A 19,874-nucleotide genomic window follows, 5' to 3' on the forward strand; every position below is an offset into this window, starting at 1 on the left:
ACAGTATCATCTGCTTAATTATGGCAATGATTACGCAGATGATACTGTGTGAAACATGTCTGCCTTGATGCCTTGATTGTCGTTTTTTTCTGTGTTGTGTCACTTGGATGGATTAATAAAGGACTCACATATATCATCTTGGAGTGCAGCCATTTCTTCCTTTTTGCAGTTTGTACAGCGGGCGACCTGTGGCTAACACCCTTGAGACGAGTCCTTCACTTCATTCATTTATCTGGATTCACCCACTTGAGTGGTGTTCCTTCTTTTTTCTCAGTGAGCAGCGGCAGCAGGGGAGAGGAGGGAGTGCTCAACAACAACATGGAATTCTGGGAGCGGTGATGTCACCCAAAGGTTCACATGTTCCAGCCGTTGTTGGTGCTTCCTCTTCTCCCCTGCAGCCGTCTCTCACTGACACAGGAGAGCCAGAGGTTCTTGATCCCGTGACTGGAGCAGATAAAAATATAGGTAAGTACACACATCTTTTTTATACAGGTTAGGCAGGAGGAGGGAAGTGGAAACATTTTTAAGCATAGTTAGAGTCAGGCTGAAGTTCCATTTTAACAATACAGCCCGATCACCTTCCTGTTTTCAGGCTGTGACTGGGCGTTGAAGAAGCAGCAGAATACTGCGGACTTGTCTCTCTGTTTTCATTCTTAGCATGTTCCTTGTTAGCACGTGTGCATATTTATACCGGATTGGTGCCCTCCCTTACTTAGCCTGAGTGCTTCTGTACAGGGATTATAGGAGACTGATGACTTGTCCAATTTGGGTACATACAAAAGATGTCTTTAAAGCGGTTGATGTCACTTGCTGCATGCAATGTAAATATCTCCTAAACGGCGCACATTTAAGAGATATTTACACTACCTATGGGTAAGCCTTATTATAGGTTTACTTATAGGTAGAAGGCAGTAAAAGGAAGTTTACTTGCTCTTTAAATATACTTTTTAAATTGTTTCAATAAATATGTAACTGCACTAACGGATGTATTTTTATATGTACCTCGAGTTTACCTGTTTAGAATCATAAGTAGTCAATCTGCTATTATTATCCCACATTATCGTCTTCTTGAACTTACCTCTCAAATTTCTCAATCAAGGAGGTAACTGCTGAGGGAGTCCCATCCTTGTCCGGACGCAGAGACACCCGTGAGAGTCGGGGATCTGCCGGCAACGGACGTGAAGGGGGTGGAGGAATATGACCGGGAGGTCGGGGTCTTCTCACACTCTGCAGATGTGCGGGCTTTGGAGGAACTGTACAAAAAGTAAGCAGATGGATGAGATTCCAGTTATAACTGAACATTAACACTTTTATCAATGATACAAAGAACAGAAGACAGCTGTGTATGTCAGATTCAAAATAACATGTTTTAACTGTCTGAGATGTCTTTTATTTTTTGGGGAAAATTAGAGTTACTGCAATTTTATACTGTCTTATAGCTTTTTTTTTATTACCAGGCAAATAAATTTCACGCAGATACTGTCTTATAGCTTGAGGGCATCTGCAGTTATGGTGGCCAGCTTAAACATGAAAGTATAACTAAACGCCAACCTTTTTTTAACTAGACTTTGATAGACTGGTGAGGAAATGCAGGCTTGCATTGTTTGTTGTCTGAGTCCCTGTTAGGGGACTTCAACTGTCCTGATCCCCTAGAAATGAAAGCGATGGGTAAATAATACATTTTGAGTTGCCACCAGAACAGTAAAAGAGGAGACATTTTCCACTTGGTCTTGTGACAGCTGTCCAACAGAGGTTTCACTAATGTTGGAAAGATCTCCTCACATTTCCTGTTGAGTCTACAGGACAGGAAGTAAAGGGAAATCTCAAGAGGGAGACACAGGTGACAGTTTTAACAATTCCCTCACTCCCCCCCCCCCTCCGCTATCCAAAATGAAAAAAAAGTTTGGCTTTAGATATACTTTAATAAGCTTCCAAGTGGACAGCATAATGGGAATAAGCGTAAAAGCCAATCCTAATAGGAATCTTGTGACTATATCAAAACAGGAGGCTGCATACTAAGAGCCTTTAAATACTCCAAGATACCTTTGTTATGAATATATTATAAAGCAACTGAGGTAGCTAAAGCTACAGCTCCAACAAAATTATTTAGCTAAAATTAGAAAAGTTTAGAACATCTGTCAGGTTTTTTCTGCCATTGGTGTCCATGTTTAGAAGACATGTTGACATGTTAGGTATCTATTTACTTGGCACAACCTCATCTTTTATATTTTGCCAAGGTGGGTAATATGTTGCATTTTTGTGCCCTTATATTAACATAAATGTATTTGTTACTGAAACTCTTGCAGAAATATCATGTATAAAATGTATTCTCCTCTCGTCCCTTCTGTATTGAACTGTATTGTAATTTGTGCTGTCCCCCTCTACATTGTAAAGCTCTCTGCAAAATGATGGCGCGATACAAATCCTGTATAATAATATTATTAATAATTCTCCAGGGTGTCTGCTTTTAGAAAATATATATAATGTTTGGGGTTTTTAACTAATATTCAGGCCTAAAATTATTTTAATATGTGTGCAAAAAATATGAAAACAGCTCTGGCAGTGAAATGTTAAAAGCAGAACTCCAGTAATTATCTTTTTTTGCAAAAACGTACATCGATGCAGCTTGTCTTGATGTAAATCCCCACATCTGATAGTTGAAGGGCTACAGGGGATGTAGGAAATCACTGTAGTCCATGCAAAATACAGTAATAGCCACGATCTTCCAGGTGTTGCTCCAATGGTTTTTCCTCGACACACTGTACACACATCCACCATTCAGAAAACGCCTTTTTTTAAATGAATACAAGGTGTTTTCTGATTGGATGACATTGTGGTTACCACCTCAATCACAGAATGCCTTGCATTAACTGCAAAAAATAAAGGTTGTCCAAATGGTGGAGGTGCAAAGTGAGCAACCATCTGTGTTCAGTGTGCAAAGCGAAAGCCACTGGAGCAGCGCCTGGAAGATCATGGCTATCACTGTATATATTTTTACATTTTTTTAGTCCTACATTTCGTTATGAAAATGAAGATGAACGGGAAAACTCTGGACAGCCGCATTCCACAAAAAGTAACTTTTGCCTGTATTGAATAATTGGGATCACACTGTACAAGCCACAGGTACTGACGCATTTCACATTAAGGAGAGTGCTTACTCATAGCTTTGAATAAGCACTCTCCGTAGTGTGAAACGCGTCAGTTCCTGTATGTATTGCTTTGATGTGGCTTGTACAGTGTGATCCCAATTTTCCAATAAAGGAAAATGTTACTTTTTGTGGAGTGTGGCTGTCCAGAGTTTTCCCGTTCATCTTCATTTGCTATACACATTTGCCAGCACCTGGGGCTCTTCAATTCCAGAGGAGAAGTCTGTGTTTCAGATGACCGGTCTGGATTGATGGCATCCCTTTCTACATTTCTTTATATGATTGTGTATATATATATATATATATATATATTGTAAGCTCTAACAAGCAGGGCCCTCTGATCCCTCCTCTATTGAATTGTAACGTCTTCCCCGTTGTTGTAAAGCACTGCGCATACTGTTGGCGCTATATAAATTCTGAATAATAATAATATTTGCAATTGTCTCTACTGTGTTACATGAGCAGAGATTGAAGTATAAAAAAAATGTAGACATCCATGCATTCACTGCTGCTCTCCTGAGACTACTCTGAGCTGCAAGTTACAACTTAAAGTAGTTTTGGACAGAGTGGAGAGGGATTAGAACACCGTTCAGGATTTTATCGCTCACTGTGCCCCTGTTAGGAGGATTCACCCTCTCTTTTTGTCCTGGTAACTGTAATTCCAAATTTTGGGTTGTTACCAACACAGGAATAGAGGCGAAATCTTCCAGTGAATGGGGACAATATTTCTTTTAGCAACCAGAAATTTCCTTGCTTTAGAGGGATTTTTTCTCACTTCCTGGTTGGCTATGGGACAGGAAGTGAAGGGGAACCTCCCTAATGGGACACAGATGGCAAAAAAAAAAACTATCAGGGGTTATAGGCCTCCCTTACTCTACTCTAAAACAAAACAAAACAAAACGAAAAATCAATCAACATAACCTCATATCAGTAATAATGTCATGCTAAAAGTGATTTTTTTATATTTTTATTCGATGGTCCTTCTGCAGATGCTTCCTGTTATAGGGTGACAATGCTCTGTCCCCGTGTCCCAATTGATCTGCTGTGTTGACACCCTGTTTCCAATCAAGACTATAAGCAGTTGTGCTAATCATGCTAACGCTCATTGCACTAGCATGTTTCATAGTTGTCACCATCAGGAAACCTGCCCTGAGAAATGTTATGTGGCCACTGCTGGCTGCAATGAGATTGCAGGAAATCAGCAGCGCTGAGATCCAACACAGGACACAAGGATTAACCAAAATTTTTTTTAATTATTTGTCATACGCGAGGCTTCAAAAACGAAGTCCTCATTTAAATTTAAATAGCGTGGCTACGACGTTACATCATCACGCATGCTGGCCGACCGCTATGTATAGTCTGGTGCAACCACACAGAGCCCTGGGATCCTGGCATCTTGTTGTTGTACTGCTATATGCGGATTTTAGACTTTTAGCCCATTTTACTTGCATTTTAGTGTGGATCCTTTTGCAAGTGTTGTGTTCTTTGCTGTTATGATTTTCCAACAAATACATTTTATACATTACACTATGGGTACATAGATTTTTTCTCTTCCACCATATCCCTCATGATGATGGAGTAATCCTGATTGGACATGTGCCTGGTGCCTGCAATCACCCTGATCAATAGAGATTTAACAAGAGCTTTTGACCATTCATGTGCTGGTCCACTGGATCTGGTAGGAGGCTTATTTATATGGTGTCACTCAGTGGTGGATGCACGGAAATTTGGAGTGTGGGGACACCCATATGATAAATGGATTGTGGATTCCATTTTTTTGGACTTTTTTTTATTCCAAACACTTTTTTGTTGCCCTTGCGGATTGGTCCTTATGGACTGAATTAATTTTGTCAAATATTTTAATTTTCCTGTCACTTTATTTGTTTTTCAATTTATATACTGTATTGATTTAAATATTGAATCACTTGTTTGTTTTTGATTTGCACTACTTTCTTGTATTTTTACTTTTTCATTTACATTTAAGCTTGTGGAAATGTAAAAAAACATGTTGCCGAACTGCATTTTTACCACCCTGCAATGTTAATGCCTCCTCATGGCCTGTCAAATACCTCTGACAGGAGATCCACTGTAGATTATTCTTCAGCGTGCACCGCAACTGTAAGCAAGTCCTAAGGGGCATATTTATAATTAAGTAATTCTGCCATTCACCAAACATTCACTGTAAGTGTACATGGCAATGATTGATTCACCATCAGTAAATGTTTGGTGAAAGTCATATTCACTGGGGGGGCAGCAAACAATGCACCCACAGCCACACCCCCCCACCCCGTGGGTCAGTTGGATCAATCGCAACACCCCTCCAACCCCACCCCCCCGTCAGTGGGGCCCACACTTACCCCGTCTATGGCGGGGGCAGCGATTCCCGCTGGGGGCGATGGACGACAGCTTCTCCTGCATCTCCCCTTCGGAATCACGGTGTCCATGCGTCTCCTCCCTCCTCCTCAGATCGCTTTTCCTTTCGGACAATCAGGAGATGGGTTTCAAGACCTGCTTCCTGATTGGCCGGGAGGAGAATCGGTGTGACAATAGTGAATGTTCATTCGCTACTGTCACACAACTGGGTGGACCCTTTTTTTTAAGCTTATTAGAGCCCCATTGGAATCCATGCATCTGATGCACTGCATGTAGATTAGGGGGTCAGATGCATGGATAGGGGGGCGGGTGCTCCTGCACCCTGCCATACAGGCCGCAACTGATATAAATGTATACTGTATATATATATATATACACACACACACACGCACTGTACATAATACACTTGTATGCAATAGTTTGTTTCAGACAAACAAACAGGATAGATAGATAGATAGATAGATAGATAGATAGATAGATAGATAGATAGATAGATAGATAGATAGATAGATAGATAGATAGATAGATAGACATTGCGACTAAGAGGAATAGGAGTCACCTTCGGGTTTGGTGTGAGCTGGACGTCGAGGAGGAGCCGGTTTGGGGTTGCAGGGATCTGGGACAGACCCATTACAGTCAGAGGAGTTTCCAGGATCAGATCGGAGCCTCTGGGGTTTCTCTGGGTGTACTGGGATATGAGCTGGCTCCAAGGAGAGGCTTTTAACAAGCACTTGAGGCTTGGGCTGGGGCCCTGGAAAGCAAAGGATGTGGTAAGCAACCAAAGTCATGACAAGGAGGAGTGATTCAGAGGAGAAAAGACTCTGACACATATGGAATGATTTAATAAAAACAGTGCAAAGAACAATGGCAACCCACGGCAGCCAATCAAACATCAGATTATTGGTTGGTCTACTTGACCAGTTAACTCACATCTCCAGAATCACTAAAGTAGACCTTAAGTGAATCAGTAAGACATATCCCAGAATAAACAATTCACAAAATGATTCCAGTAATGTAGTCTTCCTTATTCATATGAATTAGAGCCAAGGCTGGTCCTTGACTACTGGGAGCATTGTGGGTATTTCCCATCATAGGGTTTGCAGGGAGATTATCATTAGAGATATCATTATATAGATGCATCATTGCAAACTATACACAAAAATTAAGTTGATTTTTTTTTTTTAGAACACAGCAAACAATCATTATCAACTATATTTAGATTTCATGGTAAGCTATAATGGAAACTATATTAGCTTTAGGTCAGGTTTTTGATCATGAGTTTCTAACCTATTGTTTTATATAATTTATTTAGAATTTATATAAAATCTTTATTTTACAAAGAGGAATTTAAGAATTTTAATTTCAACCATGACACAGGACTCGCATAGCATGTCAAAAAATGGACCCAAGCAGAAGCTGTCTGCCTTCAGACCCTTGTTTCTCTCTGTTTGAAACTCTGTACAGCTTAGTCTGAATAGAGCAGAAAGGGGGGGGGGGGGGGGCTGACTTACCCAACTGTGTATTTAACCTATTACCAACAGATACAAAGCGGGTCGGCGTTAACGCACAGCTGCCTCACATATGCATCAATGAGGCTCTACATTTTTGTGCTGAGCGCCACCAACAGCTCTCGGTCACTGTTTACGATTGGATGGGCTCCAATCATGTGACCTCTGTTACAGCCAATCACGGTGATCACGTGATTGGGAACTATATTAGCAAAGATAACAACCACTTAAAGTGGAACAAAAACCCTCCTGACTTTTACAGGCAAGGAAGCAGCCATCTTAGCCTCTGTGTGATCTGCAGTTGCCATGGTGCTGCCATGGTGCTGCCCAAAAGTGGAACTTATGCTTATCTGATCCACCCCTCCCCCCGTTGCCACATTTGGCACCTTTTCGGGTGGAGGGAGAGCAGGTACCTGTTTTTGACAGGTATCCTTTCCCCACTTCTGTCAGACCTCGCCACTTTAAATTTAAACTTGGGCTATTGAACTCTGTAAACAAGTCTAGCACTGTTTGCTCAGTAAAGTCACAAGCATCTCGTTTCACCTTGTCTTTGTTATGGAGGTTTGTAGCTGTAAAAATAACGCATACTTGTCCCACCCAATGAAGACGGCAGTTATATATAGTATTATTCTTTTATGATGCTCAATGGCCCTTTTCACTGGAGATAAATCAGTGTTACAGGCTGAGTTCACATCTAAGCTCGCAGCAGGGGGTCCAGTGCGTCCCTGTTCTCTGTGTCAGGAACGAATCTGGGCCGAATTTTTCCCTGAATTCGGCCCTAAAATGGATCCAAAGATGCACAGGACTCCTGTGCAATGCACTCCACATCATGGGAAATGTAGTTTCAAAACATCTGGGGTGCCAAGGTTCACCATCACTGATCTAGTAGCTGCAGCCATTTTTTACTAAAAATGACAGACCTCAAAGCATCAAGGAGGCAAAAATATTTAAATATCGTTGTGTTTATTGACTTACTGGAAACACATACTGTACTTGGCAAAAAAAAAAGATGAATTAAACACTTTTTTCACATCGACCAATGAAATGTCCACTTTTTATCATATCAGGGCAGTCAGAATAATAAAAGATACATTCTGATAGGTTGTTCAGGGGAAATGCTTTTTTCTTTTTTTTTTTTCAATAAAGATCAAAGAGCTAAAACAGAACCAGACAACACTGACTGAATATTAACCCCTTGATGAGAAGCATACCCACATATCTAGCACTCACTATAGGGGGTCTTCTTCCGTGGGGACGCATACGTGCATAACTGTGATTTGTGCTGGGTCACCAACAGCTCCGAGTCTTACACTAATGATCAGGAAGTGGCAGCACAGCCTCTTGATGAGATAAACGCTGTAATAGTCTGTGATTGGTTATCACAGTGATCAGTAACTATACAACTCACACCTGTGTTCTTTTTCCTCTTGACTGGAGAAAAAGATGCACTGGGGTTGATTTACTAAAACTGGAGAGTGCAAAATTTGGCGCAGATGTGCTTGGTAGCCAATCAGCTTCTAAATTCAGCTTGTTCAATTAAGCTTTGACAAAAAAAAAAAAAAAAAATGGAAGCTGATTGATTTCACAGCTGCACCGGATTTTGTACTCTCCTCTTTTAGTAAATCAACACCTCTGCTTCTTTTTCTCCTTCCTAGAGGAGAAATGTTTTAACAAAAAAAGTGTGTATTAGAAAAATAAAATAAAATATATATAAATAAGCTAAATTAGGGTTTGATCTAGGTCAATGTCAGGATCAGTGTGTTTTAGGTAGGACTGAAAAAAAAGCTTTTTATTTAGTGCCAATGTGTTTTAAAAAAAGGGATAAAAAAAAAAACAGCAAAATGAGCACTATTGTTTCCAGGCCCTACTAGGGTACAAATATCCATTAAAGTGGAGTTCCACCCCAAAAAAATAATTATTAATGTGTTTAAAAAAAATAAACATAAAACATTTGGAGAATTTTTTTTATTTTTTTTACTCACCTCTACATGCCTGTTGCTAGGGGGTCCCTCGTAGTCTGCCTCTTTCGGCGTCTGGGCTCCTGACGTCACTTCCCTCGGCACAGTAAGGGAGAGCACCTCTCCCCCCTCCCTCTTGTCAATCATCTGGGACACGTGACAGGTCCCAGATGATTGCATGGCCAGTGACAGTGTGAGGCGCGGCTCGTGCATGCGCATTGGGTGCCCGGCTGTGAAGCCACAGCCAGGCGTCCACAGTTAAAATGCCAGCGCTGCCGAGCGGAGGGGGAGATGAGTGGGGCTTCGATCTCCCGCATTGCTGGACCCTGGGACAGGTAAGTGTCCGATTATTAAAAGTCAGCAGCTGCACTATTTGTAGCTGCTGACTTTTAATTTTTTCTTTTTAAGTGGGAACATCGCTTTAAAATGGTTCTAAAGTTTTAGTATTTTTTTAAAATTTTTATAACCTCAACGCATTTTGTGATTAAAAAAATGCATTCTAAGGTAAATACATTTCTGTTGCTGAGGATTCCCACAGCCCTCCTTTACACCTGAGCATGATCTTGATCCAGCAATGTGCACGAGAACAGTGGCTTTCCCGTCTCTGTCAATCCTCACTGGGCAGGCTGATATCAGAAGGAGCCATTGGCTCCCGCTCTTGTCAATTAAATCCTGTGACAAGGGAGCAGGGCCGAGTGGGTGGGGGTTTGGGGATAGAAGTCAGGAGCGCTTGTAGGAGACCTGAGAAAAGCCACCCTGACAAAAACATTACACAGAGCAGGTAAGTATGACATGTCTGTTATTTTAACAGCTTCAACTCTGGAAGATTTTACCCCCTTACTGACCAGAGCACTTTTTGCGATTCGGCACTGCATCGATTTAACTGACAATTGCGCGGTCGTGCGATGCTGTACCCAAACAAAATTGATATCCTTTTTTTTCCACAAATAGAGCTTTCTTTAGGTGGTATTTGATCACCTCTGTCGTTTTTATTTTTTGCGCTATAAACAAAAAACGAGCGAAAATCTTGAAAAAAAAGCAATATTTCTTAGTTTCTGCTATAATAAATATCCCCCAAAAGTATACCAAAAAACAATTTTTTTCCTGAGTTTAAGCCGATACATATTCTTCTACATATTTTTGGTAAAAAAAAAACACAATAAGCGTATAATGATTGGTTTGCACAAAAGTTATAGTGTCTACAAAATAGGGGATAGTTTTCTATCATTTTTATCATTAATTTTTTTATTAGTAATGGCAGCGATCTGCGATTTTTATCGGGACTGCGACATTATGGTATTCGCATCGGACACTTTTGGGACCATTGTCATTTATACAGCGATCACTGCTATAAAAATGCACTGATTACTGTGTAAATGACACTGGCAGGGAAGGGGTTAACCATTAGGGAGCGATGGAGGGGTTAAGTGTGTCCTAGGGAGTGATTCTAACTGTGGGGGGGATGGGCTTCCACTCACATGAAAGCTATCGCTGATCCCGATGACAGGGAGTAGTGATCTCTGTCATGACACAAGGCAGAATGAGGAAATTTCTTTTTTACATAGGCATTTCCCCGTTCTGCAGCTCCTTGACACGATCGCCAGGAAACCGGCGGACATCGAGTCCATGGGTCCTGTGAGCACGGTCACGTTGTACACGGCGGGTACGCCCATTTGCCCACCGCTGCCATTGTGCCGACGTATATCGGCGTGCAGCGGTCAGCAAGTGGTTAATTTCAAAAGATAAAACCTTTACAATCACTTTAACGTTTACCAACAAATGAAAGCCCAATTGTGCTAAACAACAAGGTATATTTCACCTGGATACATTAAGTAATTGCAAAGATATGTACAGTTGTAATAACACATGCCTAAGTTGCAAAACAAGTTTTGGGTATTAAGATTTGTTTTACTTTCGTCCTTAAAGCAAAACTTCCCTCAAAAAGTGAGGTCCTGCTGGTTTGCTCCCATTTAACTCATAGAGGTAAAACTGTCACAAACTGTACAATCAGAAGCAATATTCTTTCATTGTGCTTATGTGATAGTTTAATCAATTATAAAATCTCATTGTTTGGTTTCCCTACACAATTCCAAATGGAAACCTTCAGTGTATAAACCTGTCCATATACTAAATTAAACTAGACCAGTTCAGCAGGGACCTGCTGAATTTTGATCTGTGTGTGACCATCCCTGCTTGACAGGAGTCGATCGTTTGATTGACTTCTGTCAAAGGAACATGCTGATAAACGTTTGTGGATCAGTGTATTCTGACAGCGCTGAGTCTCTGTCAGAAATACAATGTCCCGGGGGGCATTTCTCCACCCACTTCACTTGTGTGGATGGAGGAATTTGTTAAGTCCACTACCTATAATAAATGAAAAAGAAACTAGTAGTCTATGGGCAGCATAAAGTGGTTGTAAACCCTTACAATCCACTTTGACCTACAGGTAAGCCTAGATTAAGGCTTACCTGTAGGTCCAAGAAATATCTCCTAAGCCTATGCGGTTTAGAAGATATTTGCCCGAAGACAGGCACCTCTGTCTACGGCGCATGCGCCGTAGACAGCGGCGCGCAGGCACACTTAACGCGCCATTTCCAACAACGGAGCTGCCGCGCGTGTCGGCTCCCATGCGCATGCGCGGGAGTGACGTCATCGCGGCTTCGTCTATTGACAGCGGCGGAGCTGCAAGACCCCACCGAGAAGATGGATGCGCCGGACTACAGGGGACAGCGGTGACTTCGCTGGCTCCTGTGTCAGGTAAGTGACACATAATGGGCTCCTCTTTAAAGCAGAACTCCAGCCCCCCCCCCCCCCCCCCCAAAAAAAACGAATTAAGTCAGCATCAGCAGCTACAAATACTGTAGCTGCTGTCTAATATTAGGACACTTACCTGTCCAGGTATCCCGCAATTCTGGCACCCCAGACAATTTTTTACTCGGCTTCCAGATGCTGCCGCCACCATTCTTTGTATGGGAAATCGACAGTGAAGCCTTGCATCTTCACAGACGGTTCCCTACTGCGCATGCGTGAAGCGAGATGCACTTTGTGAATGGCCCGGAGGGGGTGGAACTTCCGGGGACCTTGCTGCAGCGAGATCTCCCGGAAGAGGGGACGGATACCTGTCAAAAACAGAGACCTGCTCACCCCTCCCCCCAAAAGGTGCCAAATGTGGCAGCGGGGGGGGGGGGGGGGGAGGAGGAAGCAATGAAATGGAGCTTCCCCTTTTGGGTGGAGCTCCACTTTAAGTATTGCTGTTGTTGAAATACTAGTTCCCTAGTTGCCACTCTCATTCAGTGGCTTCCGTGCTCTACTGATGCGAATCAAGTATGAAAAGTAGAAGTTCTCACTTAAATTGGTTGTAAACCTCAGACATAAAATTATGAACAAAGTATATCCCTCTATATAGTGTGTACGTGTCTAAATCCAGAGCACTAAGTGACATTTCTGTCTGCTGCCTCCTTCCTCTGCTTCTGACAAGTTTTTCTGAGACCAAAAGCTAAAAGGGTAAGGTGGAGGGATCTTCAGCACACAGCACGTGATTGACAGCCTCAGCCTCTGTTCCTGTGTGCGCCTAGGTTCACATTGGAGCAATTTGACATGTCAAATTGCATGCCAAATAGCTGGCAATTTCCGGCAATGGCATTGTCCGAATCAGTGTAACACCGCACCGATTCCCAGAAGTAGTTTCTGCAGGAACCCGCTCAGATGTCTCTGAAATCACCCCCGAAGTCAGGACTGAACTCGCACGATTTAATTCCCGCTGTCAGTGTGAACCGGGGCTGAAGGGGGGTGTGCGCAGTAGGGAAACCGGGAAGTGAAGCCGCAAGGCTTCACTTCCTGATTCTCTCACCAAAGATGGAGGCGGCAGCACCCAACAGCCGAGCGACAGATTGGCTTCAGGTGCCGACATTGTGGGCGCCCAGGACAGGTAAGTGTCCATATTTTAAAAGTCAGCAGCTGCAGTATTTGTAGCTGCTGATGAAAAAAAAAAAATCGGTGGACCTCCACTTTAAATCAACTTGATTTAAATAAAATCCACCCTGCGAGGGACACACCATAGGACACAACCCTTGCCAAGCCCCCTTAAAGGAGAATCATAAAAAAATAAAGTTAAATCCACAAGTGCTTTTTTTTACCCCTACTATTCCTTTATATCGGCTTTTGACATTTACAAATGCAGCAATTTAGAAATTGGATGAAAGGTTTAGCACTGGGAAACACTTTTTGAAGATAAATATTGCATTTTCTTTACAACTATATAGATCCGACCAAAATGAGGGACAAGTGAGGAGGAAAAATGGACAGAGGGACTTTGTTCCAAATTAGTGACAGTCCCTCGAAATCAGGGACAGTTGGGAGCTATGTCAAAGAGTTTGTAGTGCTTCATATTTGCCGGTATGCAGTTAGATTAGGTGTGTATAGTTACATGCACTCTCATAAAGTTTTTATTCCTTTTTACAACAGTTTCAAGGGTCATCTAGCTTCTACTCTAATCATAGCCAATGGGCTAAAAGGAACCCAAAAGGGCGGTTACGCCAAGGATCAGGCAGTATACATAAAAAGGCTTTATTTACCAAATGTAAAAATAGCACATAAATATTTGTATAAAACACACCTTCACCTCTCAAGAATAAAATGACAACGTTGTAAAGGTAACAGTAGCAGAGGGACTTGAGGGTGAGCAGCGATGTCAGTCGGTTTGGATAAGTTATGATCGTTAGTGTCCTGGCAACATTGCGGATACCATAGGTGTTTGCACCCTATTGCATTAGGGTGTGCACCCCAAAGCTCAAACACGCATGCCTTTCTCTGCAACCTCAGCTGCACTGGACAGTGAATGAATGGGGAGTGCTCTGTGCTGAGTAGCTCCCTCTTCATTCACAAACCGAAGCATAGTAAACACAGTTTACTATGCCTCAGTTATGATTGAACAAAGTAATTGAATGTGTTCGCTGTGTTCATTTAGAAAAGTAAATTACATATTTACTAGCTCCCTTTCCCCACTCTCCATCCTAAAACATCCCCTGCAGCAACTGGTGGGGGGGGGGGATTGAAGCAAGCAGCACTGCTGGGCCAACATGAGGGGGGGAAGCCCAGGAATAGGGGGAATCGGCAATGCACGTAGTGATTAGGGTGCGCCCAGGAACACACCCTGTGCACGCCTATGGCAGAGTCAGTGGACACTGGCCAATGAACAATGAACCAATGTAAGGAGCATTCTTCCCACTGACCCCCAATGTAAGCAGTATGCTTCTCGCTAACCTCCAATGTAAGGAGCATTCTTAACACTGACCCCCAATGTAAGGAGCATTCTTCTCACTGACCTCCAATATAAGGAACATTCTTCTCACTGACCTCCAATGTAAGGAGCATTCTTCTCAGTGACCTCCAATGTAAGGAGCATTCTTCCCACTGACCTCCAATATAAGGAGCATTCTTCCCACTGATCACCAATGTAAGGGACATTCTTCTCACTGACCTTCAATATAAGGAGCATTCTTCTCAATGACCTCCAATATAAGGAACATTCTTCTCAGTGACCTCCAATGTAAGGAGCATTCTTCTCAATGACCTCCAATATAAGGAGCATTCTTCTCACTGACCTCCAATATAAGGAACATTCTTCTCACTGACCTCCAATATAAGGAGCATTCTTCTCAATGACCTCCAATATAAGGAACATTCTTCTCACTGACCTCCAATATAAGGAACATTCTTCCCACTGACCTCCAATATAAGGAACATTCTTCTCACTGACCTCCAATGTAAGGAGCATTCTTCTCACTGACCTCCAATGTAAGGAGCATTTTTCTCACTGACCTCCAATATAAGGAACATTCTTCTCACTGACCTCCAATTAAAAGGAACATTCTTCCCACTGACCTCCAATATAAGGAACATTCTTCTCACTGACCTTCAATATAAGGAGCATTCTTCTCAATGACCTCCAATATAAGGAACATTCTTCTCACTGACCTCCAATGTAAGGAGCATTCTTCCCACTGACCTCCAATGTAAGGAGCATTCTTCCCACTGACCTCCAATGTAAGGAGCATTCTTCCCACTGATCACCAATGTAAGGAGAATTCTTCACCACTGACCACCAATGTAAGGAACATTCTTCTCACTGACCTCCAATGTAAGGAGCATTCTTCCCACTGACCTCCAATTTAAGGATAATTCTTCTCACTGACCACCAATGTAAGAAGCATTCTTCTCACTGACCTCCAATGTAAGGAGCATTCTTCCCACTGACCTCTAATATAAGGATAATTCTTCCCACTGACCACCAATGTAAGGAGCATTCCTCTCACTGACCTCCAATGTATGGAGCATTCTTCTCACTGACCTCCAATGTATGGAGCATTCTTCTCACTGACCTCCAATTTAAGGAGCATTCTTCCCACTGATCACCAATATATATTTTTTTCTATATATTTTATTACCGGATTACCTATAAATGAATTATCAGAGAGGTCCCCACTTCTTTTTATGTTTTTGTTTAAGCTTCCACTCTAAAACAAACATGGCTCCAGCCAATGAAACAATTTATTTAATTTACAAACGTATTTTTTATTTTTTTTTACTTCAACCTATTGATATTTTCAAGTATCTATGGTATGTGTGCTGCTACCCTTTCCTTTCTTTGTGTGCATGTGTCTCCTCCCAAAACATGTACCTGCAGGACATATGGGACACAGGTTAACTCCTGGGTGACTAGCTTATTCACATTCTCAATGAACCATAAAGCAAGGACAGGCTGCCCAGCAGACAACTGAGATCCACAACCAAGTCACATCAGGCAGGCACCAAAAGTGTTAATAGCTGAACAGAATGTGTGGAACATGTCAGTAAACTGTCACTTCGTGTTTTGTAGACTGGCAAAGTGCCATGATCTTCTGACACAAAGACTAGATCGCATGTTCAAAGCCCGCCATTGCGTTTTGCTGAGTGAAATACGTAGGCAGTTATTGCAGAGTCCTCCTAAAAAAACAAAAATTTGCCTGGCTGGTAATTTCTTCATTATTTTCTTTGACCCAGGACAAGCATGCTGCAAGTTCCAGGTCTGTAATTCAGCAACTGCTGAAGCCACTGAATTGACATGGCAGCCAAGCAACTAGTATTTACAGAAGCAGAGGTCTGCAATAGCATCCTACTTATTTCTCTCAGTACAGGTTTCCTTTAAATGTAAATAAAACAAGTGATTTCATTTTGAAGTACCGATTAAGATCTCATTCACATGGGCACACCAATTCATGTGCCACTTCTAAAGGGCATCTTCTGCCGCTTGGGATGCACAGGTATTCCATGCAAGGGGCGTGCAGGCAGCCTGTTGAAATCAATGACAGGCAGCCCATGGATCTCCAAGCCCATCCTAGGGTGCACATCCATGAGGGTCCAGTGCACAGATCAGGACGATCCTGACGCAAACCAAATGCTTTCTGATCTGTGCTTTGGACTTGCATGGATTTACACTAGAAGGTGCGTGTGGAGGTCCATGCAGGTCCATGAAGCCCACTTGCCTGTCATTGACTGCCAGTATGCCTCTGCACAGAACACCTGTGCATCCCAGGTGGCAGAAGACAACCCTTTTGCATGGGTGTAAAGATCGTTTGTTGTGGTCGAGGCCTTAGGATTCAGTTCACAGCACATTACGGCAATGCATGTTAAGTCGAAAAATCATGGTGCGCTACCATTCATTCTGAACTCCAAATAAAATGGTATGAAAGTTCCATGTTCCAACTGTCGATTTTTAAGCTAGTTTCAAACTTGACATTTGGACCTGTAGGCAAAATCTATAATATGCCAAATCAGATAACCCCGTATGTTTATATGAAAATGTTATTGAGAGGAAGTAGCCATTGTTGACGTTGTCTTCTGTTAATTCTAGTTATTTGGTTGTCAGACTAATCCAGTAACAATATTTTTTGGGTAACTAACATGGAAGTATGCCAATTAGGTGGTTTCAGTACCCATTTAGATATATGTTTTGCAGTACACCACAGGTTTTAATGAGCTTTAGCATAATGCACGGCAGTGCATAAAGTGCAATGCAGTGCTGTTTATTTTAAACGCCATGCCAATGCACTGAACCAACATACCTATGTGGAACTCCACCTGTCCGGCTATCCCCTACTCTTGCTACCTTCAGGCGACTCCTGAAAACACATCTCTGCAGGAAAGCCTATCTCGTCTCCGCAACTAATCTCTTTTACCGCTTCCATCAGCTCATTCCCCACAGTTACAACCTTTTGTACCACCTGCCTCACTCTATTAGATTGTAAACTCTTCTGAGCAGTGCCCTCTTAATCCTCTTGTATTTTAATGTATTATAACTGTATTGGCTCCTTTTTATATTGTAAAGCGAGGAGTAAAATGTTGGCGCTATATACTGTATTTATTGGCGTATAACACTCACTTTCTTCCCCCTGAAAATCACATGCAAATAGTGTGTGCGTATTATACACCAATACTGCAATTTGGGCACTGATCAGGCTGAATTTATGGCAAAGGTGAGGCTGCATATGGGCACTGATCAAGCTGCATTGATGGGCAATTGTGAGGCTGCAGATAGGCATTGATCAAGATGCATTGATGGGCACTGACCCTTATTTTGCTTCAAAGTTCTTCATTTAAAATGTAACTTTTTTTCCTGAAACTTCCCACCTAAAATGAAGGTGCGTGTTATATGCCGATAAATACGGCAAATCCTTTATAATAATAATAATAATAATAATAATAATAATAATATCACAGCTTATCACAATGCACTGTGTGACACACAGAAAAAAATACTGTAGGTCCTAATTTACGGTCCCTTGTGGTGTGTTGGCAGCCCAATCAACATGAATACAATGATGTGCTGCATCAGACTGAGTCACTTATTCCAAATGATTACTTTATAGTGACTATACGTATAAAGAGAGTGTTGCAGGATATGATTAACTGAAACATGTGCATGTCCTGTTAGGCTAGATTCGCACCTATGCATTTTTAGTGCTTTTTGCATTTTTCAGATTTGCACTACAGAAGGTGTTCCATAGGAAACCATGTTAAATGGGCTGTAGTGCAAATCTGCAAAAAGCACAAAAAAATGCATAGGTGTGAATCCAGCCTTACAAAGCTCCCAACTGTCTCTGATTTCAAGGGACTGTCCCTGATTTGGAACAATGTCCCTTTGTCCCTCTTTCCTCCTCATTTGTCCCTCATTTTGGTCTGATCTATATAGTTGGATATAAAATGCACTTTTTATCTATCAAATAGGCTGTATTTGTAAAATCCAAAAGCCACTATAAAGGAATAGTAGTGGTAAAAAAAAGGTCTTGACTAAACATTTTTTTTTGTACAATTCTCCTTTAAGAGGGCACGGCGGGGGGGGGGGGGGGGGTCCTATGCCTACATACTTTTGCTAATAGGCATCCTTCATTCCCATTTCAGAAAGTTGGGGGGGGGGGGGTATGCTATTAGATCTTTCTCAACTAGGGTTCTGTAGAAGAACCCTTTGGTTCCTTCAGAAGTTGCTAGGGGTTCCTGAGCAAGGAGCAATGTCTGCCTATCAGATAAATAACCACTGACACTAATGATCCTTTTCAGTAAGCTGACCGCCAAAGTAAGGAGCATTCTCCCCACTGACCACCAATTTAAGGAACATTCTCATCACTAACCCCCAATGTAAGGGACATTCTTCCCACTGACTACCAAAATAAGGAGCATTCTTCCCACTGATCAGCAATGTAAGGAGCATTCTTCCCACTAACCACCAAAATAAGGAACATTCTCATCACTAACCCCCAATGTAAGGGACATTCTTCCCACTGGCCACTAAAATAAGGAGCATTCTTCCCACTGACCTCCAATGTAAGGAGCATTCTTCCCATTGACCCCCAAAATAAGGAGCATTCTTCCCACTGACCACCAATGTAAGGAACATTCTTCTCGCTAACCCCCAATTTAAGGAGTATTCTTCCCACTGACCCTCCAACTAATGTATAGTGAGCTGTCGATACAGTAATTATTAACAAGGGTTCCCTAAGACACATTTTAAGGGTTCTTCCGTGTTAAAAAGGTTATAAAGGTTGTATTCAAATAATCTGACCCAACTCCTGAAACACAAATAAAAAAAACAGTACACTGGAATGGACACTGGGAAATAACATTATACTTTACCAAAGTGACAACCCTCCACCAACCTACAACACAGCTCCTTTTTTGGGTATATAGCCAGCATTTGTCCTGTCCCGCTTTTCCCTATTTTTGCTAATATTCTATAACAACTGTGCTTTTTACACACAGTGTATGACAGACTATGACAGACTATGTTATACAAGAATGAAGAATTTTTAACAACTTTACTGAGGTCAATTACCACTAATAAGTTGGCGCTGTATGGTCTCATAGACAATGGAGGGAGTTAGTTATCATAGCAGTGAAGGTTGTCTGTGGAGGTTCTCATTTATCCAGGCAATACTATAATAGTCACATTCGACTGTACTTGTCCAATGGTGAAGACGTTCCAAAGCTTGTCCAAACCATTTCTTGGTGGCTCGGAGAAACTACCAAACGTCTTCAACATTAAAAAACAAGTCCAGCTGAATGTGAGTAACTACTACTAGATTTACCAGCGAATGTTGTTTGCTTCCAAAGATCAGCTCACCCAATCTATGGACAAAATCTTTCCGCATTTCAAATGATGTAATACCAACGTAAAGCAGAAACAGACAAAGATACAAGCACACATCTTAAAAATGACTGGAGAAACTGTGAACAATGCCGATCACAGCACTGATAATGAAGAACAAATCCGATAACCCCATCCAGACAAAGACAACACTTATACCTGCTTGCGTGCTACACACCTGGCGTCTCCAACAGCCTGTTGTCTCGGCAGA

The 19,874-nt window shown here is 42.0% G+C and overlaps 1 protein-coding gene across 2 annotated transcripts in view; it reads right to left on the reverse strand.

Annotated features, from left to right (window-relative positions):
* Positions 1 to 19,874, reverse strand: part of FGD1 (FYVE, RhoGEF and PH domain containing 1) — a 276,522-nt gene that overhangs the window by 76,376 nt on the left and 180,272 nt on the right. For both annotated transcript variants that reach the window (XM_077478897.1, XM_077478898.1), the window contains exons 2-3: positions 6,079 to 6,270; positions 1,079 to 1,253 (exon numbers count right to left, since the gene is read on the reverse strand). In XM_077478897.1, coding sequence (XP_077335023.1) covers positions 1,079 to 1,253; positions 6,079 to 6,270 — 367 coding nt within the window. The remainder of the gene's footprint in view (positions 1 to 1,078; positions 1,254 to 6,078; positions 6,271 to 19,874) is intronic.

Source organism: Lithobates pipiens, unplaced genomic scaffold, assembly GCF_037356315.1.
Source record: "Lithobates pipiens isolate NorthernLeopardFrog02 unplaced genomic scaffold, aLitPip1_a1.2 Scaffold_1, whole genome shotgun sequence".
Taxonomy (NCBI): domain Eukaryota; kingdom Metazoa; phylum Chordata; class Amphibia; order Anura; family Ranidae; genus Lithobates; species Lithobates pipiens.